Source organism: Emys orbicularis, chromosome 3 (genome assembly GCF_028017835.1).
Source record: "Emys orbicularis isolate rEmyOrb1 chromosome 3, rEmyOrb1.hap1, whole genome shotgun sequence".
Lineage (NCBI taxonomy): Eukaryota > Metazoa > Chordata > Testudines > Emydidae > Emys > Emys orbicularis.
Window position 1 is genome coordinate 67642379 of NC_088685.1, and position 27684 is coordinate 67670062.

A 27684-nucleotide genomic window follows, 5' to 3' on the forward strand; every position below is an offset into this window, starting at 1 on the left:
TCCAACCTCAAATATGGCAATCAGATGCATCCTGAGCATGTGGCCATTTGGGAGACTGGGGAGCAGAAACAGCATGTAGCAGTATGAGGCCAGAAAAGTCTGACACATGGTCTTAGAAGTAATAGCAGGAGCCTTGCAAGAAGAGGTCACTGGTATGGAAGTCTCATAAGCCATGCAGATGCAGAACTACCTAATTCTTGTGTGCCTTCAGAGTAGTGTAGCAGAAAAATGTAGCCAACATGGGTAGCTCCTTAGCTCTGCAAGTTGGAGCTTCATTCCTGTACCACTTAGCAGCCCCACTTGAGAGCTACCTCCTTTTGGAAGCCTCTCCCAGCTTCTTCCAGACTCCTGTCTCTCATGTCATTGCATAGCTTCCAACTAGTCTCAGTCTACAAAGACTCTCCTTTTGCATATCTGATAAGCCCCACAGAGCCCAGCTTTCCACTGGTAAGGCTTTGATAACAGCCCTATAAAGCTTTCCTTCTCTGCCTTAAAGACAGCACTTCAACCCGTTTTACCATTGCATTTTGCTCCTCTATTTTAGGAGCCACACAAGTTATTAAATAATTTTGTAATAGAATAACATTGCCACATAATTCCCATTTTGCCATAGAATTTAGGGCATCTCTGATACATAAATCAGGATGCAAGGAAGAATTTGCTGCATTCATTAGATATAGTGTGTGTTGTAGCATATGGGCCCAAAGTCATATCTAATAGAGTAAGTAGTGAGATGAAAGAGGCACATTTTCATCTTTGATTTTGAACAAATAGTAAAAGACAAATATGTTACATTCTGTTTGGAAAGCTCAGAGAAGTCTCCTAATTATATCTTTCTACAACAATAGGGATAATGCCACTTCTACAAACACCTGTAATTTGAGCTGGAACTTGGAACATATACAAAATGGTGGTCTCAGAGCAACATTTTATCAGGCACAATTTTAGGAAGTATGACTCCTTTATACATTCAAACTGAAAATAAATGGTTGTCCACATGCCAATGGCATTTCTTATCAAATTTAATCATATAATCATTGAGCAAACAATAGACAGAGACTTTGACAGAGTATGTGACTAACAAATTGTTTCTGTATAAATAATATAAAACAGTATTTAAGCATACAATGAATAGTCAAAAAAGACAGAAATCTGATCATTTTAATTGTTAATCAAACACTTATCACACCACCCAATACAACAATAAGTCCCATACAGAATTTGTCCTCTTCCTTCTATCACAGCTGTTAAATAAAGCCCACATGAGAATGACACTAATCATTAAACCTTCTACATCAATGGGTCATCAGAAGGAGTATATGTAGTTAGTTCCTCCAGCCTGAACTCCAGCAACCTACTGAGTGAGAGATCTAAATATTTGTCTCCCATGACACATCATACAGCTTGTTTGGCTATACCGAAAGAAGTACAGGAGACATTTGACATGGGTTTAATCAGGCCGCAACTTTATTATTGGATGTCTGGGACAACCTGGCAGATAAAAAAAAGTGTACAGTGCAGGTAACCCCATGTTTTTTCTGTAATTACCCAGGGGCTTTTACCAGCTCCCCCTCTTTTTCCATCCAAGTCCCTCCAGCAAATTTATTGTTGGTACCTTACCATCCACCCACCTCGTAGGAGGGTTAAGGTGGGCTATAAGAATGGGGGGTTGGCTCCCTGCCATACCAATCATAGGAGTCCCCAACTGCCCCCCATTTGTTCCTTTAACAAACACCTCATTTTAAGTCCTTTTCCAAGCCATTTATCCGGTCACTGTATATCTTTCCTATGGAGTACCTGCACTGGATATCCGCCACAAGGAGGCGCCAGCAATCTCCTTCAGACTGCTCCGTGTAAAAGGGAGGCTTCAGGCTAGGGTTGCCAACTCTGAGTGAAGCTATTCTGGGAGATTTTTTCCCCCCAACATGATGTAATGTCATTTTCTTAAAATATCCTATTAAAATCTCCCGGATTGCTTTCAACAGTCACCAGGAGATGGATGCCGATTCCAGGGGACTCCAGGACAATCCTGGAGGGTTGGCAACCCTACTTCAGGCCCAGGGCTGCCCCTTTAAAATCCTGCATTCCTAGGGGATGAATCAGCAACCACGCTGAACCTTTTGTAGCAGTTTTCATCTCCCTCCCCTCCCCAGCCATAAAGGACTGTTCCCTTAATTCGCCCCCTTCCCTCCAAAGGTGTAGGGTGGTTGATTGCAACAAATCCTCAATGCCAGCAAAAAGCAAAATTTTAAAGTCTTCAATAATAAATTCAGATTTGGAAATAAAAATACTTTTTATTCTAAAATGCTTCTGCTCCACTGAAGAACTGCTGCTTCCTGAGCAATAGCAACTTTTAATCCATTGGTAGCTTGGGATAACAGCTGAACAGCAATATGCTTCAAGCTTCTGCCAGCACTTAGATTCTAAAATGTTTTTCAAACCATAGCATATTTGTATTCACGTAAAATTAATTTTAGAAGAAACACATAAGGAAAAGATTATAAGAGAGCCCTTTCCACTGGCACATCAAAAAAGGCACACATAGGACTAAAATATTTCAAAACACAGCCGTGCAAAATTGCCAATTTTCACTTTGCAAATCTGTGCATATTTTTAAATGAAATTTTGGAACATGTATGAATTTGCCCTAAAGGAAAATGTTACCAACTTTATACTGTTAAAAAAATACAAAATTGTTGCACCTGTGATAGGGGCTTAAATTTGGGGAAAATAAATATTAATACTCTTAAATCTCCACCCACAAACTCAACTCCACTCATTTTAGACAGATGCCCCTGGGCTTTAGTTGGCTATGCCTGACCTCACCTCTATAAAGGTTAGATGCTCCTCAGTGGGGGCTTAGATTCTCACTCATGTGCCTTGCCCTCAGTGAAGTTTGATCTCCCAATTATTATATTTATTGTATTGCAATATAGCCTAGAACCCAGGACTGCACTGACGTAGGCACGGTACGCACACATAATGATTTATTCTTGGTTGAGCTTAGATACTCTGCTGGGCTCTCAGGGCCTCTTGGGCAGGCTCCTGGTGGCCCCATGAGAAAAAAATATGAAAATACCTAATATGTCTTTATAAATTAGTTTCCTCTCATCTGGATCCACAAATACTAAAATAAATTAATCATAATTGTATGGCTGTTGAATGGTATCACTGCAGAGTAGAGTTATTTGCAACTCTATCTTAAAATGCTTGGTGTTCAGATAATTACAACATCCCTGGAATTATTTTACCCTTAAGTTACTGGAATATGCTCTTAACCTTAACTTCATCTTAAAATGCTTTTGTTTATGAATACATAAAAATGTGTGTCTCACATATGGTCAAAAACTTATAACCATCATTTAGCTCATCTTGCTTATTTAATCTTTGCATTTCTGTTATCAATATGCAAGTACAGTGTGTGTCACAGTTTAGGCAAATGCATCAGCATTTCCTCTCAGTGGTCCACCAATAGGGTGACCAGATTAGTAGTATAAAATATCGGGACGGGGGCGGAGCAAAAAAAAGGGGGGGGGGCGGAGCAAAAAAAAGGGGGGGAAGGGCAGAGCAAAAAAAAGGGGGGGGCGCGGAAAAAAAAAAAAAGAGTTTTAAAGGGGCCTGGGGCATTAGCAGGCCCCGGCCCCGCGCGCTGCCCTCCCCGCGGAGCCTCCCGCCCCCCCGGCCCGCCATGGGCATATGCGGGGCGCGGTGGGTCCGGGCGGGGGCAGCGCGGAGCAGGCAGGAGCCGGGTGGGCGGCAGGGGCCGAATCCCCGCTGCTGCCAGGGAGCCCCACACCTCTCCCTCCCGCTCGCGGCTGTGGCTCCTTCCCGGCGGGACGCGCCTCCCGCTGCCCTGGCCACATGCGGCGCGCGTCCCCCGCGCCTAGTCTCCCTCCCGCCGGGAAGGAGCAGCTGGACACGTGCAGCATGTGCGCAGGGCAGGCCGGGGGGCGCGTCCCGCCGGGAAGGAGCCACAGCCGCGAGCGGGAGGGAGAGGCGCAGGGCTCCCTGGCAGCAGCAGGGATTTGGCCCCCGCCCCCGCGCTACCCACCTGGCCCCTGCCCGCTCCGCGCTGCCCCTGACCGGACCCACTGCGCTGCCCCAGGCTGCGCTCCCGGCCCCAGGTGCAGCAGCCCGGGCAGAAGCCCTCTGGCGCGGCGGGGGGGTTCACAGCTGAGCCCCCAGCCTCCCTCCCTTGCCAGCCCCCCTTTGCCCGCCCAGTGCCCGGGTGCCGAAGCTGACTCACCAGCTCCAGGATCCAGGCACCGCTGCCACCCCCTCCCTCCAGGCTTGCGCCGCCATGCTGCAAGCCTGGGAGGGAGGAGGAATGCTGCGTGGTTGGGGAAGAGGCGGGGCCAGGGCAGGGATTTGGGGAGGGAGCCAATGGGGGAAGGAGGCGGCGGAGGGTCACGAGCGCCAGAGCGGAGGGCAAAATTTCTTTTTTGTCCAGTGTCCCGACCAAACATTGGTCGGGACGCGGGACAAAGAAGCAAATATCGGGACAGTCCCGATAAAATCGGGACATCTGGTCACCCTATCCACCAAGGGCTCCCACTCTCAGGCTTTCAGCTTCCCAGCCATTGCCTTACTTAGATGGAGACCTGTGTTTCCCTTCTGACTAGGGTATTTCCTGGCTGCACTGTTTCCTGCCTTCACTGTGTTATTCCCAGAAGAGAATGTTTGCTTCCTCTTCACAGTCAGTTAACAGGTGTAATTGCTACACTTAGAAGGTACCACACAGCTCTTTTGTATGCAAGCCTATTTTATTAAGGTAAAAGCACTACAGAGAAAACATTAAAAACAATAAAAGAACCTACATGCACGCTAATAAGACATCGTCCAAGTCCTAACATAGGCTCTGGAAGAGTAGTCCTTCAACCCTCACTCAAGGGATCTCCTTTGTGGTCACAAGTTCATCACAGTTACAGCTCAGAACATGCACAATCATAGCTTGTTTAGACCACTCTTTATAAAGGTCAGGGGTCTCTGATCTGGAGTTTTTCAGGAGCAGGTAATCAGTTGGCAATGGCTTTTCCCTCCCAGGTCGTAGCTTCAAAAGGGTGGATTCTAAGTGGGTCACTTGCATTCCCCTCACCCCACCCAGGTATTTCCTAGAAAATCCACTTTACTCGCATTGTCCCAAAAAGTCCTTTGAAGTTCCTAACATTCACATTAATCAAGTCCCTGGAAAAGTTATATGCAATCCTGCCATAACACATAAATAATTATATTTCCAGTACAATGGACCACAAAATCACCAAACCCAATTCAATAAGGTTTAACTTGCATCAGAAACTCATCTTCTTTGGTACTACATATGCAAAGAAGGTGAGCTTCTGACCCAAGCCTGGATGCTAATAGAATTTAATATAATACAGTTTTGTTCGCTTCAGAGTAGCTAATATATAGAAATAAATTATACCATAAAAAGTATCTGGAGAAGGAAAATACTGTTGGGCAAGTCTTACAATTTGAAGTGCCACTTACCTTCTTATTGTCTTCAAATTTCCTAAGGTCTTAGGAAGCAAAATAAATAAAAATGCAGATGTCAGCAATACTTATCCCAGATAAAATGACAATATAAAAAGTTTTTAAATAGATAGTAAGATGAGGTAACAGCAAATTACTGGTGTCTGTTCAGCACACCTGAGGTAGGAATGAGATTACCTTAAAGTTAATGAAGAACATTATGCAATAGAAATTTACTTATATTCTACAGGGACAATGTGATTTACTTCCCTGTTTGTAAAATACCAATATTAAAACAAATAAAACATGTTTTTTATTCTCATAACACCCTAGTCAGTGTGGGAAATATTAATATCTCAATTTTACAGATAAAAACTGAGGCAGATATTAAGTGACACACCCAAGATCATACAGGAAGTCTATGATGGATCCAGGAATTGAACCAAGGTCTCCTGAGTCCAAATCCAGTGACAAGACCATCCTTACCCTTATAATGGACTCTTAGTAACAATCTTAAATATGGAGCTACTACCAAGTGTTTCCACATTCAAGGTAGTTTTTACTGACTTGTATCTCAAAAATAGCTTGAGCAATTTTCTTTATACTTCAAACAAGCAAACAAAACAAACAAAACAAACAAAGCGCACCAGTTTAAAAAAAAAAAGGGTGAGTAATTGGCAAGATATTGGTGTTTATGATTAATAATGGGTGGATGAACTGAAAGAGTCTGTGGTGGGATCTGTTACCCATATATGAATTACTGGTTTATGAGGGATTTATAGCCCATATTGGAAAGGCATATGATGTTGGATATGGGGGTAAGTGTAAAAGGGTCTGTGGCCTCAGACTGAAGCTACTCATGGATATAAGAATAGAGTTTATCTTGGTTTTGGAACATGCAATGTGATTTTTAAACCAATGTACACATGTAAAAAGAGTATGAACTGTAAGTCTATTTGAATTTTTACCTACTGTGGCGGGGCCACAAGGACTGTAGAGTGGTGAGGCGCCGACACCCCATCCTACCCCTGCCCCAAGGGGGTGCTGCGGTGACAGGCCCGCCACTCCTACCTTCCTTTAATTGCTCCTTTTTTAAAAAAAATTTTTTTTTTTAAACTGCAACATTTCTTGGTTATACAATAGCAGCAGCAACCTTAACTTAAAGTTCATTAAGCTTTTTGTCTGCTCATTAAAGAGTAGAAAAGAAGCCATAAAAAATAGTCTATATATTTTCTTATTAATTCAATGAAATACAGATCAAGACATCTTTCATTCTTATTTCAGGTCAAAAGAGGGACAGCTATTCAAATTGTTAAATAATAATGTAAACATAAAATATCTGTTCCTTTGCTTTATAGAAGAAAAATAGTCCACTGTATGTTAAAAAAAATGCATATAATTTAAAAAATAAGTTAGTTTATAAACATGACTTGCTGAAAATCCAGTAAATCAGAAAATATTCTTTAAATGCAGACTTGTTTTAAGACATGAAACTTTTTGCTGATGTATGAGTTGTTTAGTTAATAAAATTGCTGATGTGCATGTGGTTATTGAGCACTGAATAATGAATTACGTATGGGAAGGGGCATCCAAATGAAAACAAGAGAGGTGATGTAATGCATTCCTCCCAGAATACCATCATAAAGAAAGGCAAATAATCTTCCACATTTATAAGTGAGAGACGATGCAGTTCACACCACTAAATATGGTGAAGAAACCCAGCTCCTCTTTTTGCACTGTATTCATATAAAGGTGATGGTGACTTTGTTTCACTTTAAGAAAGCTAAAATATAGTATTAAATTAACAGGGTGGCTGCCTTAACAAATGGTAACTATTTAAATGACAGATTATGTCTAGCCTTTCTTCTGGGTGAAAGAAAAAGAGTGAAGACCACCAAGAACAAAGCACATTTAAGCAGAAAGTACAAGCCTGAAAGGGACTTAAAGAGAACATAATAAAACATGACAAGTGTACATGCCTTAAAAAAAATAGCATATTGGAGTGTTTTCGTATATGTTAGGCAAAACAAAAGTGAATCCAGAATCTCAGGAGGCAGAAGTCTTCAGTATTCTAAATAATGTATGAAGACATTGGAAACTTCAGTAGCTATTCTCAAGATGGATTGTTATCTTAGGACAGGTTGTGACCCTCAGAATCACAATTATTTCCCTGGACTGTTCCTGGGCTAGCATAACTATGTTATTACTACTACTTATTAGAATTATTCTAGCGCCTAGGAGCCCTATGCATGGACCAGGACCCCACTGTGTTAGACACTCTACAAACACAAAAGAAAAAGATGGCCTCAAGACCCAACTCCAAAGAGCTTACAATAAGACAAGAGACAATAGATTGGGAATTACACTACATTCCGGTTATTTGCAACCCCTCGGTAGATGGCTAAAAGTTGCCCTTAACTGGAGGCTGCTCATAAGCGAAAGGCACGTTTGCAGGCTGAAGCCAGGGAATGAAGCATTGGGACATTCCTTCCCTGGCTGCAGCACCACAAACCTGACTGTGCCCAGTGCTCAGCACATCCCAACACTTCCTTCCAGGGCTGCAGCCAGAGAAGAAAGTTCTGTGGCTGCCTGGTATGTCTCCCTGCATCCTGCCCTGGCACCAAGGGCCCAGGCTCAGTACATCTCAGTATCTCCTTCCCTGGCTGCAGTCCCACAAACCTGCTTTCCATGGGACATGGGGACACTGGGACATGCGGAGCCCCAGAGCCAGGGCAGGACAGTCTGGACATTGCCGGGAGAGATACCGTGCATCCCCCACTCTTCCTGCTCTGGCTGCAGCATCCCCAATTCCCATGGAATACCCCACCATGAGGCAGCAGCCATCTCCCCACAGTCTACACTGGCACTCAGTCTCCACATGTCCCAGCACTTCCATACCTGGCTACAGTCCTGCAAACCTGCCTGTAGCTTTCAACATGGAGTGGGAGTACTGGGGGCCTGTGTGGATGCATAACCCAAAAAAGTTTGCCAGTAAATGGCAAGCCTGATGCCAATATCTGGACCAATTAACATTGTAGTCAATTGGACAGTATTGGTTCCAGGAAAAATGTTTCCATTAAAGGAAAGTTGTTATTAACTAGGTAGCTATTAGGTGGAATCTTCTGTACAAGGAAACAATAATACAAGATTGTTCAGCATGATAGGCAGTGGCCTGAGCCACTGTCAATTTTCTTGTAGGCATCACAGGAAAGGAGAAATTTAAGGAGGGATTTGAAGAACAATGAAGTGGCTTTGCATAGTTTATGGCAAGATCCTCCCAAGCATGAGGGTCAGCATGGGAGAAAGCATGAAGGTGCTCATTTTAAAATTTAAAAAGTGGGTGGAGGCTGGCATCATAAATGATTGGAGGTGGGAGTCAACCTCTCAATACTGAATAAAAGATGATAGGTTGGTTGGGGATAGGTTGTGAAAGGCTTTAAAACTGAAGATAAGTAGCTTACCGTAGCCTCACCACCTACCTGGTCTGGCTTCAGGCTAGCCATTGCCTCAGTTTCCACTCTTGGGCTTCTCAGTAACTCTTAAAGTCTTTTATGCATACAACAACAACCCTCTGTTCTTTTGGTCTGGTTTATTAACAGAGTTCAAAAGGGAAACAAAACTTCCTATTGAGGCTCTCTCTTCAGCCAAGTCTTTCCTTACATTCCAGCCTTGCTAGCTGCTACTAGTTCTCTGCACTCATTTGAGAGCAGCAACTCCCAGGCCTTCCTACCTGGAGTCTCCCTTCTCTTTGGACAGGACTCAAGGTCTCCTCTCCCTTCACCTTCACAGCCTCTCTTATCTACCCCTACAGGATTCATTTAGCCACATGACTCATCTGTCATGTGACATTCATTCTCTCCCCCGGAGGTGAATTAAGCATATCACAGGTGGGAGTGGAACCATGTCCCTTAAAGGGGCTAGCCATCGTATGATATTTATGTTTGATGTGACGAAGAACGGGAAGCCACTGGGGGGATGCAAAGAGAAGGGTGACATGGTCAAAGCAACCAGCTAGGAAAATGATCTTTATGGGAGTATTTTGAATGGATATGAACAGGACAAGATTGAATTTTTCAAGACCAGAGAAAAGGACTTTGCAGTAATCAAGACGTGAGATGATGAGAGCTTGGACAGGAGTTTTAGCTGCATGAATGGAATGGATAGGAAAGGTAATATCTTCATGTTATGTAGAAAGAATCTGCAAGACTGAAGACACAGCCTTGTATATATACACACACATACACACACACTGTACATACTCAAAGAAGAAAAGACAACTTAGAGAACTTAGATTTAGCTCACAGATAGAAATTTGAATAGAAGATAAAGAACTTTGTAGAGAAATAAACAGCAAAAAGGCAGGTACAGGCTGACAAGCAAACCATCACACAAGATTAAACAGGACGTGTGGTTTCCAAATACAACATAGTATTCCAAAACCTGTGCTACAGTAAAGAGCTTTGTATCCAGTAGTGGTTTCTATTAACATTTTTGTTGCTGACAACGGATCTTCCCTGTGGCCTGTTTTAACATCCAGGATACATTAAATCCATATTTATTTTAATGGACATAAGATTCCACATATATGAATGCAAAGTATTAATACATAATGATGGGTACACTAAGGGCCAGATGTGAATAACTGGCATTTACTTTAACTATTTAGAAAAATAAGAAAAATGCATAGGTATATAAGAACTACATATGATTGTATTCCTTTCCCCAACTCTTGGTATGTCATCTGTCTCTCTAAAATGTAAGTTATTCAAGCAATAGGACCATGATGTCATGTTAAGCATACAATGGGACCCCAAACATGATAAGGGCCATCATCCAGACTGAGGACTCTGGCATTACTGTAATATAAATATTGTGGAATGAGATCATCAATAATAGCTGCCTCCACACCAGAATAGTAATCCAGTTTGAAAACAAACTAATGATTCTGAAGAGCAGATCTATAGGAAAAATTGCCATTCTCTACGCAGTTCTGAATAATGTTAAGAAAGATAAGTGACAACACATACATGAAAAACAGAAAATAGAATTTCAGGGTGCCACAAAAGAAGACTTCTGAACAGATATTTTCCATAACTTACTACTTACAATCACTGGTAGAATTCCAATAGAAACGAATTCTTCTAAACTTTCATAATCAAAAATTAAATATATTCAAGCAGTTTCAACCTTTGCTGAAGAGGATGTGGGCAGGTACAGTAGATTATTAAGGCTGGATGAAAATTTTCCATTGAAACTATTTTTAGATTGAAAATTGAGTTTTCAATTAGACAATTTTTTGGCCAGCTTTCCACAGAAAAAAATGACTTTTTGTCAAAACAAAACAAAACAAAAAACCCAAAACACATCACTACAAAAAATCCCCAAACTGAAAAATTTCGATTTGGAAAGTATACCAGGCTGCCTCATGTCCCATTCTCCTCTCTGGACCGGAATCCCTGGCCAAACTACATCTCCCATGATGCATCTCAGCAATTCAGCAAGAAGGGTGCATCAGGGCAGTCTACAACTCCCATTAGATACAGGGCAGCGTTTCTCAATCAAAATTTTCAGGTTTTGGACAAAATCTTCTGTTTTAGACAACAAGAACAACAAGCCTATTATGCCCTATGGAGCACTCCCCTAAAATGTATAATACAACAAAAAATTATTTAGGATCTCAGAATATTAATATGAGCCAGGAAATGCACTCTCATTCCATGGCTCACAAGAGAAAACTCGGCAACCTTTCAGAAGTGGTGTGCCGAGTCTTCATTTATTCACTCTAATTTAAGGTTTCGCGTGCCAGTAATACATTTTAACATTTTTAGAAGGTCTCTTTCTATAAGTCTATAATATATAACTAAACTATTGTTGTATGTAAAGTAAATAAGGTTTTTAAAATGTTTAAGAAGCTTCATTTAAAATTAAATTAAAATGCAGAGCCCCCCAGACCGGTGGCCAGGACCCGGGCAGTGTGAGTGCCACTGAAAATCAGCTCGCGTGCCGAAGGCAGCACGCGTGCCATAGGTTGCCTACCCCTGCTCTACAATCATAATGCAGGTGAACAAAATATAAGAAAAATGAAATGTGTAACAGTACTCAAATTAGATGATTAAACACCAGGTTTGAAGAGTATTGGCGTTTAACCAACGAACAACGTGTAACGTGCAAGAAACAGACAAACAGTAACAACTCCAAGCTCAAACTACACTGTATTTTATCTAAAAAATGCCACTCTCTCCTTTGAATACTTAATATACAACACCTATGTATTTACCTCCATATTGCAATTCTTCACAAAATACCCCACTTTATCCAAAAACCAACTATTTGTGGATCTCTTAGTATACTGCAATACTGCACAAGTACCTGTGTCCATCACTGAATAGAACACTACACCTAAAATATGTAGGGCTACCTGTATATTTTATGTGTGTATTTACTGGTGTTCCTTCTTGTAAATATTCCTATACAACATAGGTTTTATAAAAATCATCTGTAGGGCCATTTAAGAAATATTCTGTTGCTTAAACAACCAAACCAATAGGCGCCAGATGGAAGCTCCACGAAAAACAGTAAAATACCTACTTTAACCCAGGGCCTAGGGTTATCACAATTTTTAAACTGATATTCAAAAATAACTTTGCCTCAGACAGGATGATGACGTCATTAGGCCTATATATATGAACCAGAGTTCTTCCATGTTTAAACTCTGTCCTTCCATGTTTAACTCTAATCGACCTCAAGAGCCAAGGACAGGAATTGGAATGTGTAAATAACCAGTTACCTATTACAACCTTGCTTATAACCAGGTCCTAAGCAATAATGATGAGGTTTGCATGTTTCTAGCTGGAGGAGGGGTGGTAAACTAAGAGTAAATAGAACCAAATGATTGTTTAGAGGAATGTTACTAACAAGCTAGATTTATAGCCCTAGAATGACTTAACGGCTTAAATGTATAAACATGTCTTCGGTAGAGAGGGGAGGGGGAGTAGAAGGGGGGGTGGTACAGGGGGAGAGAGGTGGGGGCTTAGTTGTAAAGTATAAGAAGAGAGAAAATATTTTGTTCTGGTGTGCTCGATTTGAGACTTGCCTGTCTCCTTGCACCACTTTGAGATCTCAAATAAACCTTTGATTGTTTCTCCACCCCGGTGTGTTTATTGGCGCGAAGCACGCCGGGCAACGAACCCCTGTTGCGGTCCTCGGGCATCTGTGCCAGCAACAAGGATGTGTAAAAAATCCTGAAACTATTTATTATGTTTATCTAATAATATTATTGATATCTTGCCTTTAAATAAAGTACAAAAGCCCATTCAAGCTGTTGATTTGGTTCCATGCATTGAAAGCACAACCATAAATCTTTGATTTTGATTTGGTTGAAATTAAACTCTGCAGTAAGGTCTTTTGATATTACTGCTTATCTGTCACCTCAAAGGGTCTGCATTTTCATTTACTCTTCCTCTTCTGCTTCATTACCTTCCATGTGTAGTCCTGACTAAGTTACAAGTTACTACAGATGAGAAGTTGAAAGCTATGAATTCATAGAACAGACTTAGATATCAAGTAATTTTTTTTAACCAAAAAAAGAGCAAACCATAACTTGGTCAAAGATTGTTTTCAGTGCTATGTTTGTGTTAATAAAAGATTATCTGTTATGGTAAGACTGAGATTGAACTGATATATGCTCATGTTGTTTTATTTAGATTTACCTAAATTCCTGATACCCACCCATGAGTTAGAAATGAAGCAGAAATAACCTTTTATTACATTACAGTTGAGACTGTTTCTGAGAGTATTACCAGAAATACTGTAACTTTGCATTAAATAAGAGATTAATAAACATCAAGAAAGAACTTAAAGGTCTCCATCAATTTACTGAAAATGAAATGCTGCCAAATTGTTATATCAACCCAAGCGAGTTACTCAAAGGTCCCCTACATGAAGGGAAACTGTGTCTGTTTTATGTAACATCCTCTCACTAGTTCCCCTTGAAATTTTGCAAACTCTTATGTTCATATTCACATAAACATTCTGGGTGTCACACTTCAGGAAAGCTGTGAACAAACTGGAGAAAGTCCAGAGGAGAGCAACAAAAATATTAAAAGGATTAGAAAACCTGACCTATGAGGAAAGGTTAAAAAAACTGGGTATGTTTAGTCTTGAGAAAAGAAGACTGAGTGGGGCCTGAAAACAGTCCTCAAATATGTTAAGAGCTGTTATAAAGAGGACTGTGATCAATTGTTCTCCCTGTCCACTGAACGTAGGACAAGAAGTAATGGGCTTAATCTGCAGCAAGGGAGATTTAGGTTAGTCACATTAGGAAAAGCTTTGTCTCTATAAGGGTAGTTAAGCTCTGGAATAGGCTTCCAAGGGAGGCTGGAGAATGCCCATCACTGAAGGTTTTTAAGAACAGGTTAGACAAACAGCTATTGTGGATGGTCTAGATTTACTTGATTCTGCCTCTGGCGGGACTGGATGACTTCTCAAGGTCCCTTCCAGCCCTACATTAATATGATTCTACAAAAGAAATCTAGAAAAAGTCTGGTGTGTAAATTAAGCATGCAGAAGTAAGGTGCCATCATGGCCTTTTATATGGAGATCTTATGGAACATACTGGTACAGCAATTACTCTGCATTGAAGCAACCAGTACATTCCTTATGTCACTCAACTATATTTTGTTCCTTTCATGGTTTCCATATCACTTATGGAGCAAAAATCCTTAATGGGGTAATGGGTTTTCAAATGTTAGTTATTGTTAAATGAACGAGTTCTGAATAGTGTCACACCTCATACCTTCTACTGCATTTTAGGGGTTCCAATAATAAGCCCATATTCTTCCTCCCTCATCTACAATCTGCCACATCTGTATCTGAAAATATTGCAGTAGGACATCCTTTTTCTTATCCTATCAGTCTTTTAACAATTTTAAGCACGTTGGAAAAGAGACCCATTGAGTGCACTTGGAGTGTCCTAAAAATCACTGATCTCATAAAGAATATATATTTTATAATTGTATGCCTGTGTATACAAAAAGATATTGAACTGTCTATCCTCTACTATACTTACATACTTCATATATGTCAGATACCAGATATCAAAGACATCAGGACAATGTACACAATCAATTCTTTATTATTTTCTATTCTTGCAAGAAAAGACACTATTTTTCACTGCTATCCTATGGACTAGACATAAATATATTTCAAAAATAAGACTAATTTCAGTGTTCAGAGGTGCAGCTAAAAAGATACCCTACCTGTGTCATCTTGGCAATGTATGTCTACAGAGCATTTTGGAATGAGTGGGAGTGAGCCTCCCAGCCCGGGTCTGCAGACTTGGGTAGCAGAGTTTGCACTAGTGCTCTAAAAAATAGCTGCATAGACAATGTTTTGAAGTCACTGCAGAAAACTCTCTGACCCCAGTGTGTTGGGCATCCACACACCTAGTGGAACATATATGCAACCACTCAAAGAACCACAATTTTTTGACCAAAATTAAAATGGTCAAAAATCAAAATTCACTTTGGTTGAAAGTCCAGTTTTCATATCAGCTCTTATACTAAAATAAAAAAAAAATACAGGATAAAGTAACTACAGGTCAAATCCAGATGCCATAGAAGTTAATGTGTGTTTTTCCACTGACTTCAGTGGTACCCGGATTTCATCCTATGAAAACAACAGTGAACATCTCACAAACCATCAAGTTTCTCTTCATGTGTTTGGAAAAAAGAAACTGGGACTAGAGGCATTAATGAATTATTTGGAAATATGTTATTAAATAGGACCTTTGCTCATAAAGAGGTAGCAGTAAATTTTGGGCATCCTTACAAACTAGTAATAGTGGACCAAGTTCAACCCCAGTCGGCACAGAAAGTTTCTGTGTGAGGGCTGCTGCACCCCAAGGGAATTCACTTCCCAAGAAGAGAAGTGGCCATTTCCAGGGCCTAGTCTCTCTGTGGGCTATATAATTGCCACGCAGGGAAGGCTGCACTGGGCATGTACCAAACACCACCCAAGCCAGTGCAATCCACTTTTGGGGCTGTGCTGACCAGCTGTAGGGCCTCTGGTGAAGGGAAGGTTTCAGGTGCATTGTGAAATCTCCACAATTAATGATCCTGTGCCAGACTTTTTGCCAGTGGAAAATAATCTGGGCCTTTTCAATGTACTAAATTGTCAGTAGAAAGATATCAGTATACAGACTCTATTAAATATATTGGTAAATTGAATAAAACTGTATGAAAGAATAATTACATACAACAAGTAAGAAGGAGAATAAGTACTCACAGGAGGGAAAAATAAGACAAAGGGAATAATATCCTCACCCAAAATGCTACGTTTACCCTTTAATAGAACAGATAAATACAATTATACAATTCAGCCTGTTGCTCCTAAAATATGTGAAATGTTCATGGAACCTAGGAAAAGTATTTACCTCATTATCAGTTCCCACATCCAGGATTACAGGCAGACATTCCTGTGGTTTCATTCCTCCACATGCTGTGTAAAGGGCCAATTTACCAACTGGGATGCCCATTCCATAACAGCCAAGGTCTCCAAGGCCAAGAATACGTTCTCCATCAGTCACCACAATAGCCTTGTTGGAGGGGAAAAAAAGTACTATGAAATCATTTCTTTTCTGAAATGCTAAGTACTTACAAGCAGCATGTCTATACTCCTCAATGCACCTTTTTGTTTCCATTTTAAAATTATTATTACAGACACACATTAAATTATAGTCGAGCGAAAATCCTGAATTCCATCATTACATTTTATTGCATTTTCACTTCAATTATATTGCAACTTCACTTCACTGTAAAAGGTTTTCCCTGTACTAATCCTCTAAGAATGCAGCACTTGTCACTTACCAGACAGGTGCTCAGTGCTGCATTTCAAGGGAACAATCATTTTCCCTCCTACATTGCTCTGAATCAACAAGGAAGAAGAGGATTTGCCACTATGTTGTGGAGAAAGGGTAAGGAAGGGATCTTTTGCTTCTAGGTGTTGCTGCAACTGTTCCCAGTGATACTGGGTGATACTGCTACTGCAGCTCCCTGACAGGAGTGAAACTATAGTCTTCCAGGATATAGAATATCAGGGTTGGAAGGGACCTCAGGAGGTCATCTAGTCCAACTCCCCCGCCTGCTGAAAGCAGGGCCAATCCCCAACTAAATATGTGTACACAGCATCTGGGAGCAAGCGTCCCAGCCCGGGACCACAGACTTGTGATAGATGAGTTTGCGCTAGCATGCTATTTTTAGCGACTTCAGAGCCCAGGCTCCAGCCCAAGTTGCAATAACAAAGCATCATCTACACAGCTAACAATAGCGCTAGTGCTAGCCCTGCTAGCACGCATCTGTGGACCAAGGCTAGGCAGCTCACTCCCAGATGCTATATAGACATACCCCAGAGGCTCGTGCCCTTCAACATCATACTTCTACCCACCCACATAAACACAGCATCTAGAGTTTCCTGCAATTGCAGTGCAGCTTTTCTGAGAATATAAAAGAAAATATTTTAGTATAAGAGGGTTCCACTGTATACATGCAAATATGTTGTTTCACCAACTATAACAACACACAGCTCTTATTTAGTGTTTTTCAGCAGTAGATCTCAAAGAATGTAGAAATAGCACCATAATAAAACAAAATTCAGACATTTAAAACCAAGAACACCTGTCTGCACTCAAAAGAAAGGTTTCTGTAACACTGGACAGAACCATATGAGTGAAGAGTCACGTACGACAGAGTAAAAGATAATAATTTAGAATTAAGAGGAGGGTAAAAGACAATGCAACTTTGACTGAAAAATGGTTACTAACCTTTTGTAACTGTTGTTCTTCCAGATGTGTTGCACATGTCCTTTCCAACTTTGATGTGCGCATGCCCCGTGCACAGTCACTGGAAATTTTTCCCTCAGCGGTGTCCAGCGGGGTGGCTTGAGCACCCTCTGCTGCTGTGTACCACTGGTGCCAGTATAAAGAGCCCAGCTGACCCCAAGTTCCCTCAGTTCCTTCTTTCTGGAAACTCCAATGTGGGGAGGGGGAAAGAGTCATGGAATGGACATGTGCAACACATCTCGAAGAACAACAGTTATGAAAGGTTAGTACGTTTTTTTTTCTTTGAGTGATTGCACATGTGCATTCCACTCTTGGTGATTCCCAAGCAGTAATATAGGTGGAGGGATCACAGTTCATGTATACACAGACTGTAGTACAGCACGACCAAATATAGCATCCTCTCTAGAGTACTGGGTGATAGCATAATGAGAGCAGAGAGTGTGCACCAATGACCAGGTTGCTACTTTACAAATGTCGTGGATAGGGATCTGCACTAGGAACGCTGTTGAGAATGCTTGCACTCGTCTGGAGTGAACTGTCAGCTTGTCTGGTGGAGAAATGCCTGCCAGATCATAACAAGAGCAGATACAGGAAGTTATCGAATATCAAATTATCTGTGAGGAGATTGGAAGACCTTTAATTCTGTCTGCTAAAGCCACGAAGCATTGGGTGGACCACTGAAACAATTTGGTCCTGTCTGTATAAAACACCAATGCTCATCTAACATCCAATATGTGTAGCCTTTGCTCGTCCTTATTTGTGTGTGGTTTTGGGTAAAATACAGATAAGTAAATTGGTTGACTGATATGAAAAATTGAAACTACTTTAGAGACAAAACTCAGATAAGAGCATAAGTATACAGGCGAGTCTCATCTTACACGGGGGTTCCGTTCCGCGGTTAGCATGTAAAGCGAAAACCGCGTATAGTCAAAATTATATTGAGTTGAATGGCGGGCAAAATCGCCCGCACTACAGGTACAGTATTAAAATTGTTATTTTTCTCTTTTTTTTGTTTTTGTTTTTGCCGACTGCGTAAAGCTGAAATCACGCATGTTAAATGCGTACCTTATCTTTAAAGAAGACTGTATATAGTACACGCAATTCAGAGACTCTTCTGGCAGAAGTGATAGCAATTAGGAAAACCACATTCCATGGAAGATGTAGTATGGAGCACATTTCCAAAGCCTCAAATGGCCCATAAGTTTAGACAGGACCAAGTTCAAGTCCTAAGGGAGAACAGGTTATCTTAATTGAGGGTGCAACCTTTCTAGGCCTTTAAGGAATCTCATTGTCATGTTGTTAGAAAAAACAGAAGTTATCCCAGCAAGGTTCATCATCTTCTTCTTTCGTATGGCTGGCGTAGAGCAGCAACTACAATTTCACCTGAAGTTGATCAAGCCAAATGGCTACATCAAGAGTAGCAGAATTTATTGCAGTAATGCCGCCTTCATATTTATAAGTTGGGCAGTAGGTAGTGATATGTTTGATGGTCTGTTGTGGGGAACCACACTCACACACCGGGGAGTCCTTGATTTTCCATTTGTGCATTAGATGATATCTGCATTTACCATGGTTGGTTCGAATTTGGTTCAGAGTTGACCAAGCTGACCATGGAAGGTCAAACCCAGGAACCTTCTGTGTGGGATCTGGCACACGGTGCTTATTTTTTAAGTCTTGTTTAGCCCAATCTGCTTTCCAAGCCTCCTTCTGATCATAGCCTGATTGCATGAAGCTAAACAAATGTTCCCAGAAAGGCTTGAAGGACTTAAGATGTTGGAGGGCGGGGCGCGTTGTCAAGTTCTTGGTGAATAGGAAGACATCTGTTTTCCTGGATTCGCTGAGCTTTGCGGAACGTTGCAGCAGTTCGGCGTATTGGCGGGTGAGCGATGTGAGACAGGACAGGTAGCCATGGTGTTGAAGTCAACTTAAGGATTCCCATGATGCACTGCATCACTATATTTAGCTGGCTATCCACAAGTCATGTGTGGTTGCATCTGCTCCATACCGGTGCACAATATTCAGCTATTGAATATATAAGTGCTATTGCAGATGTTCGCAACACTGATGCTAATGCACACCAGGTTGGACCTGCTAGTTTCTGCATTATGTTGACTGTTTTTATTTTTGCAGCTACCTTCTCAAGATGATCATGGAAGGAGAGGGTCTGGTAGAGTTTCACTCCGAGATATGTTGGAGTGTAATCGCGTTGCACATTTTTACCACAGAAAGCTACTTTCAGTGTGGTTTTGGCACTCTTATTATCAAGATGAAATGTGCTTACTATTGTTTTTCCAGGGTTTGCTTTGAGCCTCCATTTCTGGAAGTATTGTTCCATATTTTGAAGGTCCTCCCTTAATGCTTTCTCAATGTCATGGAGGTTTGATGCTTGGATTGTCATGGCAAGATCATCTGCATATCCAGATTTTCGTGATTTAATTGGAGACATGTCACTCATGCAAATATTAAGAAGTGTTGGCACAAATACAGAGCCTTGTGCTAGCCCACTGTTTATGGTACAGGGTGAGCTGGTCTTATTACCCAGGTACACCCGCAGGCATCTGTTACTCAGCATGGTCCACAGCAGGCAAAGTGTTTAGTAGCAGTGTATAATTTTAGCAAGTTTCAGCATCAGGCCCTTAATCCATACAGTATCATACGCAGATGACCGGTCAACAAATACTGCGCCAGTCTTTAGGTTTTTTTGATAGCCAGCCTCAATGTGAGTTGTGAGTGCCAGAGCTTGGTCACAACAACTACGGTTTGGCCGGAAGCCTGCCTGTTCGACAGGGATAATTGGCTCAGTAAAAGGGTGTATTCTTTTGAGGATGATACGTTCAAGAAGTTTATAGGTCGTACATAATAGAGAAATTGGCCTAGAGCTTCCCGCTTCATCAGGGGGCTTTCCAGGCTTTGGAATGGCAATTACCATTACCTCACGCCATATTTCAGGGATCCGTACTGTCCTTAAGGTAGTGGAGTACAATGTTGCTAGCCATTGGAGTCCTTTGGGGCTGAGATGATTGAGGAATTCTGGTGGAATACTGTCAGGGCTTGCAGCCTTCCCTTTTTTCATCGCAGCAAGTCCTTCTTTTACTTCCCCGATGGTGGAAGGTTCTCTTCAGGGGATTCAGGCAAGTGTTCGGTAAAGTTGTTGATACACTTCTCTTCTTGTGTGTTTATCATGTGGTCCTTTTGTGTTCTCTACCAGTTTGGAGGCTATTGAGTTTGGCCAGATATTTGGTGGCCAGTACTCTGTGGGATTAGCGTCCCCAAGACATCGTAGTAGTGTCCAGGTTCGACGACTTGAACGTGTAAAATCAAGGTTTTGCGCGCAATCAAGCCATCACTGGCATCTTGCTGTGTCAAGGGAGTGTAGCAGGGCTTTTGCGATATGAGAACTCCTGGTCTGATTGTATATCCAGAGCAACTACTGCATCTCTCTCATCCAGCAAGGAGTGTGCTTTTTCCGGAATCCTCGGGGAATGTTCTTCTTTCCTGCTACTTTCAGGAGCCCTGTGAACTGCTGATAGCATTCCGGTCTTGCTGGAATTCTTGCAACAGTTTTCTCAACAGTCTGTTTTTAGGCATCCCAATCAGCTTTAGCAAAATTCCATCGTGGTACCTGTTTCAGAAAGAACACAGGAATTTCAATGCCTATGTAGATCATTATAGACCTGTGTTGGCTGTTTGGAAATGTCGATAGTACTTCAAGTGTTATGATGAGAGTGTTACCATTTTGGTCTTTAGACACGAATGTTAGGTCTGGATCGTACCCACGTTGCCAGTGGCTTGAATTGAATGTTGATTGTTCTTTTAATTCATAGACCAGCGAGGGTGGAAAACTGATATTGCTGCCAGGTGAATCTTGATAGAGGAAATAGCTAAGGCCTTGCTGTTTCAGGTGCAGGAGACAGTTGAGTACATGTTGGATGGAGGAGTGTATCAGTGAAACCCTGGTCTGACAAGTCCAGATACGAAACTGCTTCCATTTTGACAGGTCAGTGGCCTTGGTGAGCGTTTTTTGCTACTTGGTAAGATCTGGAAAACTTGCTCTGAGCAAGCCTGCTCTCTGAGATTTAGCCTTGGCGCTTCCAGGATGTTGAATTAAGGGATTGCAGGTTCAGGTGGAGCAGCTGACTGTGGTCTTGAGAAATCAAATCCAAGTGAGATCTGAGTTCCCACTGAGAAGTCCAGTAGCATGGAGAACCAGTGTTGGCAGGGCTACACTTGGGCTATTAATATAATCTGGGCCTGGTCCCACTTGATCTTTAGTAGCACTCTGTATAGGAGTGGAATTGGGGGAAAATTGTAGTAAAGCTTTTCTGTCCAGAGTAGCAGGAAGGTGCCTGTTATGGAGCTTGGACTGTGGCCTTGCAGGGAGAACTGTTGACATTTTCTGTCGGACTTGATTGCAAATAGGTCTATTTGGGGAGACCCCCAGTGCTGGAAAATGCATCTGGTTACATCTGGGCAAAGAGACCACTCATGGTGACTCAAAAATGGCCTGCTCAGGCGGTTTGCTAGCTTGTTCTACACCCCTGGAAGGTAAGAGGCCTCAAGGTTGATTGAATGAGCTATGCAAAATTCCCACAGGCGAATTGCTTCCTGAAAAAGGAGGGATGACCAAGCTCATCCCTGCCTGTTGAGGTAAAACACTGCAGTGATGTTGTTTTTAAGAACAAATAGGTTTCTCTCCCTGATATGAGGTAGGAAAGACTGACAGGCAAGACAAATTGTCCTGAGCTCTATGATATTGATATGAAGAGTGAGCTCCCTGGAGGATAAAGACCCTGAGTTTGGAGGGGCCCCCAGTAAGCATCCCACCCTAGAGCCGACACATCTGAGACCAGTGTCATTGACTGTTCAAGGCAGAGAAAGGGAACACCCACACAAACATTGAGAGGATCCAACTACCAATTCAGCAAAATTAGAATCTGCGAAGGTACTGTGAGCACAGTGTCCAGAGGAAGACAGCTTGGCAAGTACACTGACTCGAGCCATGTCTGGAGGGGCTTGAGGTGCAGCTTCATGGGTCCTACTACATATGTGCACAAGGCCATGTGCCGTAGGAGCCTCGTACAGTTTCAGGCTGTTGTGATTGAAACTTGAGGTCTGTCATGAGAGACTAAATAGATTGGAATCTTGACTCTGGGAGGAACACTCTGGCCTGGGTAGCGTGCAACACAACCCCTATAAACTCTATCCTCTGTACAGGGTAAAGGGTAGACTTGTCTGCATTGATCAGTAGGCCTACGGCCTTGAAGGTTGACTGAATGAGTCATATGCTCTATATAACCTGAGCTTTTGGACTAGCTCTTGACTAGCCAGGCATCCTGAAATATATCTGTAAAGGGGCGGGGGAGGGGAGAGAAAGCCCCACGGATTCCAAAAGAGCCACTGGACAAGTGTAGACCCCCAGTGACCTCCTGGCTAACGACTCAGTAGTACCCCCCTCCTACTGCCTCTGAACATAAGAGGTACTGTCCTTTGGAAAACTGATTATCTGACTATTACTATCAAATAATATATTAGGAGTACAGTCCAATATACGAGGAATAAAATTATCACAATCCCTAAAGTAACAATGCAACAACAGGGTGAACTTTACTAGGTATAGGAAACAAAGGATAAGGGATAAGGAAAGAATAGGAGTAACTAGAACAATAAAATAGCAACAGCTAAATGAGTTATATTGGGAGACGGCAATGGAGACTGTGAAATTCTCTTGCCTATCTTCCTGCTCAGAGTAAGAGGAGGTTTTTGGATAGGTGTCGGTAGTGCAGTGTTAATACAGTACTGGGAATTAGCTATTTAATGGGCAGAAGATAGTTTCTTTGGAGGGTCTTCCTGTGTCTTCTTCCCTCCTCAGGCCGAACTTGGTAGACAGGAAGGCCTAGCAACATGTCTTCTATAATACAGGGTTCAGCCTTCCAACAGTCTCCTTGGATCGGAGTGGATTCTACACAGCAATCCATAGCACACAAAGATCTTCTCCCACAATACCTTTGTAATGGTGGTAGCTTTCTGGTCCTTGGTGTCAGTGACCAGGACATAAGCAGTCATGCCTAGCACCTGGAGCAAGAGTCAGGACCATGATTAAAGCAGTAGTTGGTAGCCAGAAATCAGAGCCAAGGGTCAGGCCTGCGTTACCTGGAGGGAGGTAAGGCAGAGGCAAGGCTGGGTCCAAGGCAGGAGCAAGACTAGAATAAGGCAGGAGTAAGGCTGGAAACAAGCAGACACAGAAGCCATCAAAGCGGCGATCAACTGTTTTGAGCAGCCGCTGAACTGCTGCTGCTGGGCTTAGGAACAAGTCTGCTGATTCTTCCAACCAAACAGGATGTGTAGCCAATCAGGCAGCCTATTAAGGCCTACTATTCATTAGGTTGCCCAGAAACCGGCTTTGCAGGCTCTGATTCCTGACAGTTGCCCCCCTTGAAAGCCTCTCAGGACCTGGTTTCTCAGGATTCTTCCAATGGAATTCTCACGATAGGTCAAGGATGGGAATGTTCTCTACCAGTGCCCAAGACTGCTCATCCAGGCCATAGCATTTCCAGTCCACCAGGTATTGGAGCCTTCCCAAATTTGCTGAGAGTCAAGGATTTCATGGACCAAGTACTCCTTCTGTCAGCGGAATGTTATGGGTAGTGGAGGCAGATTGGAGCGGTTTGTGTATGGGTTCTCGGTGTAGGGCTTTAAAAGTGAAATATGAAAGATGGGGTGGATCTTCAAGGACTCAGGCAGCTATAACCTGAAGGCCACTTGGATTACTCGTTCTATAATCCAGAAGGGGTCCAGGTATTGATAGCCTAGTTTAGAAGATGGGTGGCTTGATTTAAGGTTCTTGGCAGAGTGCCACACCTTGTCCCCTATGGCCAAATTGGGGGCAGCCTGACAGTCCTAGTCTGCATGGTGTTTATAGGCTTCTTTGGCAGACTATAAATGTTCCTTGAGCTCCTGGTGCACCCAGTGCAGGTTGGAGGCTAAATCCACGGCAGCCAGTACTGGAGAACTCATGGGCAAGCCTGGGTGCAAGCGTGGGTGAAAGCCATAGTTTGTGAAGAAAGGACTATGGTAGGTCAAGGTGTGGATTGCATTGTTATTTGCAAATTTGCATAGCACAGCAGAGGAAGTCCACTATCCTGGTGCTTACTCAAAAGATACTGCTTACAGCAAAGATACTGCTCCAAAATTTGACTGACTCTTTCTGTTTAGTCCGCAGATTACAGGCGGACAAGGTGAGGGACTTGATGCCAAGGAGTCTGAGGATTCCCACCAGAATTGGGAGATGAACTGGGGCCCCCGTCCAAGCCAATGCCCATTGGTAATCCATGGTAATGGAAGATATTTTCCAGGAAGAGCCAAGCTGTCTCCTGTGTGCTAGGAACAGTATGGCACGGGATGAAGTGTGCCATCTTTACTAGGTCATCAAGATTACTGAGTGTCCCTGGAAGCATGGCAGTTCTACAACAAAGTCCACTGATATAGTAGACTAAGGATGTGAAGGCATTGGCAAATGCTGGAGGAAATGTAGTGGTTTTGATCATGGGTTATTGGTACAGGTGCTGAGGTTGCAGAATCTTATATAATTCTTGACGGAAGCCTGTAGGCCTGGCTACCAGAATCTCCTCGACAGCAGGTACCAGGTCTTGAATTGGCCAAAATGGCTTGCAAGTAGCAAATTGTGGCATTGTTTGAATACCTGAAGCCTAGATTGTCCCTCCATAACATAAATACAACTATTGTAATAGAGGAGGCCATACAGTATTATAGTCAGAACTCAAAGTTGGGTCAGGTACCTGCATCATTCAGAGTCTGGTGGATCTGAGTTGTGAATGGGTCATTGGGGAGCAAAGAGCAGATAGAGAATGACAGACTGCTGTTGATCTTCCTGTTGACAAGGTTGGACAGTTTAAGCACAGTGGCAGAGGGCTCTTCACCAGGCTTGAGATATTCATCTTTGCAGGACAGGGCATTTGCCTTTACATTTCTTGTCCCTAGGTGATAGGTTACCACAAACTCAAAGTGAGTGAAAAGGAGGGACCAGTGAATCTGGCATTAGTTATGGCATCTAGCAGACCATACATACTACAGGTTCTCATGATCTGTTAGGACTTGGACAGGAACCAGACTCCTCCTAGATGGTGGACTCACTCCTTGATAGCCACCTTGACAGCCAGTAGTTACTTGCCCCAGATAATATTCTTCTGCCAGGATTAGCTTCGGAGAATAAAAGGAGTTGGTTGTGGGGGCCGACATTTTGAGATAATACTGCATCTATGGCAAAATTCAAGGTATCGGCCTCGATTATATATGATTTAGTGGGATCTGGGTGAATCAGGATGGGTACTGCCCTCTTCAATTGATCCAAGGCCTACGGAGCCTCTATGGACCAAACACACTTCTTTTTGCAGGAGTGCCATTATGGGTGCAACCAGGCTAGGGAATTTTTTAATAATTGCCTGTAGAAACTGTCGAACCCCAGGAATTGCTGCACCTCATGTACATCCTTAGGTGTGGCCCAGTCAGATATTGCCACCAGCTTATGCATATCCATAGCGAGTCCCTGGGGCAAAATGATATATCCCAAGAATTCCACTGTGTCTTTTTCAAACTTGCATTTCTCGAGTTTCACATAGAGCTGGTTGTGGTGGAGGCTCTCCAAGACAATGTATGTGATTGTGGAGGTCCTGACTTTCAGAGAAAATGAGGATGTCATCCAGATAAATGACAACAAATTGGTCCAGTATGTCCCTAAATATTTCATTTATGAAATGCGGGAAGGTTGCTGGACCACTGCATAACCCAAATGGCATAACTAAATACTTGAAGTGGCAATACCTGGTATAGAAGACATTCCATTCGTCTTCTTCCTGGATTCTCACACCAGGTTATATGCTCCGCAGAGGTCCAACTTTGTGAAGACCTTAACAGAGGGAAATCTTTTGAACAGCTTATTATTGAGTGGTAAGGAGTACCAGTTTTGGAGTGTAATCTTGTTCAGCACTCGGTAGTCCACACAAGGCCAGAGGGAGCTGTCTTTCTTAGCCATGAAGGAGATCGGGGGCGCTGCTGTGGACATGGAGGGGTGAATGGACCCATTCTGCAGGTATTTCTTGAGATAGCTCCGGAGTGCCTGTAGTTCAGATTCAGAGAAGAAGTAAAGGCACCTGAAGGGAACCTTTGCCCCTAGTTGGAGGTTGATGGAGCAGTTGTTACTGTAATGGGGCAGTAGAGTATTGGGTTTCTTTTTGTCAAACACGATGGCATAATGTTGATATTTAATAGGAATCCGTGGGGCTATTAGGGAAGTTGTGGGGGTTGCTAGGGTCACCTTTGGACCTCCTCTTCATGTCTCTGGATCTTTGGGGAACCAAGTAAGCCACAAAGGGTTGCTGGCACTGGTTGAGAAACAGGACTGTTGGCAACACAGGGAGTCAAAGTGTACTATGCCTGACTACCAGCAGATTCATGGTCATAGCGACAAGCCAGGGGATGCCAAGGACAAATGGTGAATACAGTGCATGAAGTAGCCCCAACTGAAGGATTTCTCAGTGACCTTGAAGTGTAGTTACCTCTAAGGGGGCTGTCTGGGGGGTGACCGGTCCCAGTGAAAAGAGTGATCCAGCTATGAACGCCACTAGCTCAGGGTACTCCTAGGACTGGGAGAGGTAGTGTGTGCTCAGAAAAACTCCAGATCCATGAAACTGTCTGAGGCACCTGAGTCCACAAGCACTTCTAGGTTGGTGTCAGGCATCGCAGGGTGCCGGAGCTGGAGCCGGAGAGGGAGGGATACGTTGGATTCTGATTGGCCATCACCAAGGTACTGATGGACAATTGTTGGTGTGGACTGCTGGGGAAAGGGGAAGGGCACAAACCCAGCCCAGATTCCCTTATCAGGGCTGGGGCATGGCATACAGATCAAACCTTGGCAGGGCAGCTTGATACAATGTGCTCTGGTTCCCCTCAATATAGGCATAGGTCCGATGCCCAGCATCGATTCTTCTCCACGTCAGAAAGGTGGGGCTGAACCTGGTCAACTTGCAGAGGTTCAGATGATGGAGAAGGGACTGGTGATGCAGGGGCCAGAGTCAGCAGAGCTGACGGAAGCCAGTAGGAAGCTCTTTTTACATGACATCATTCAGCCAGGAGGTGGTCGATTTTGATGCATAGATTGACTAAGGCATCCAGGCCAGAGAGAGATCCCACCCAGGCCAGTTCATCTTCAATATCATTGTTTAACCCAAGTCAGAAATTATAAAGCTGGGCAGCCTTGTTCCACTTGGTATCTACTATCAAACATCAGAACTCTGCTGCATATTTAGCAACCGGACAGCGTCCCTGCCACAACACCTAAAGCATGGCTTCGGCCATATGCTTAT

At 42.8% G+C, this 27684-nt stretch overlaps 1 protein-coding gene across 2 annotated transcripts in view; it reads right to left on the reverse strand.

Moving 5' to 3' along the window:
• Positions 1-27684, reverse strand: part of ME1 (malic enzyme 1) — a 358560-nt gene that overhangs the window by 161753 nt on the left and 169123 nt on the right. For both annotated transcript variants that reach the window (XM_065400345.1, XM_065400346.1), the window contains exon 5: positions 15902-16063. In XM_065400345.1, coding sequence (XP_065256417.1) covers positions 15902-16063 — 162 coding nt within the window. The remainder of the gene's footprint in view (positions 1-15901; positions 16064-27684) is intronic.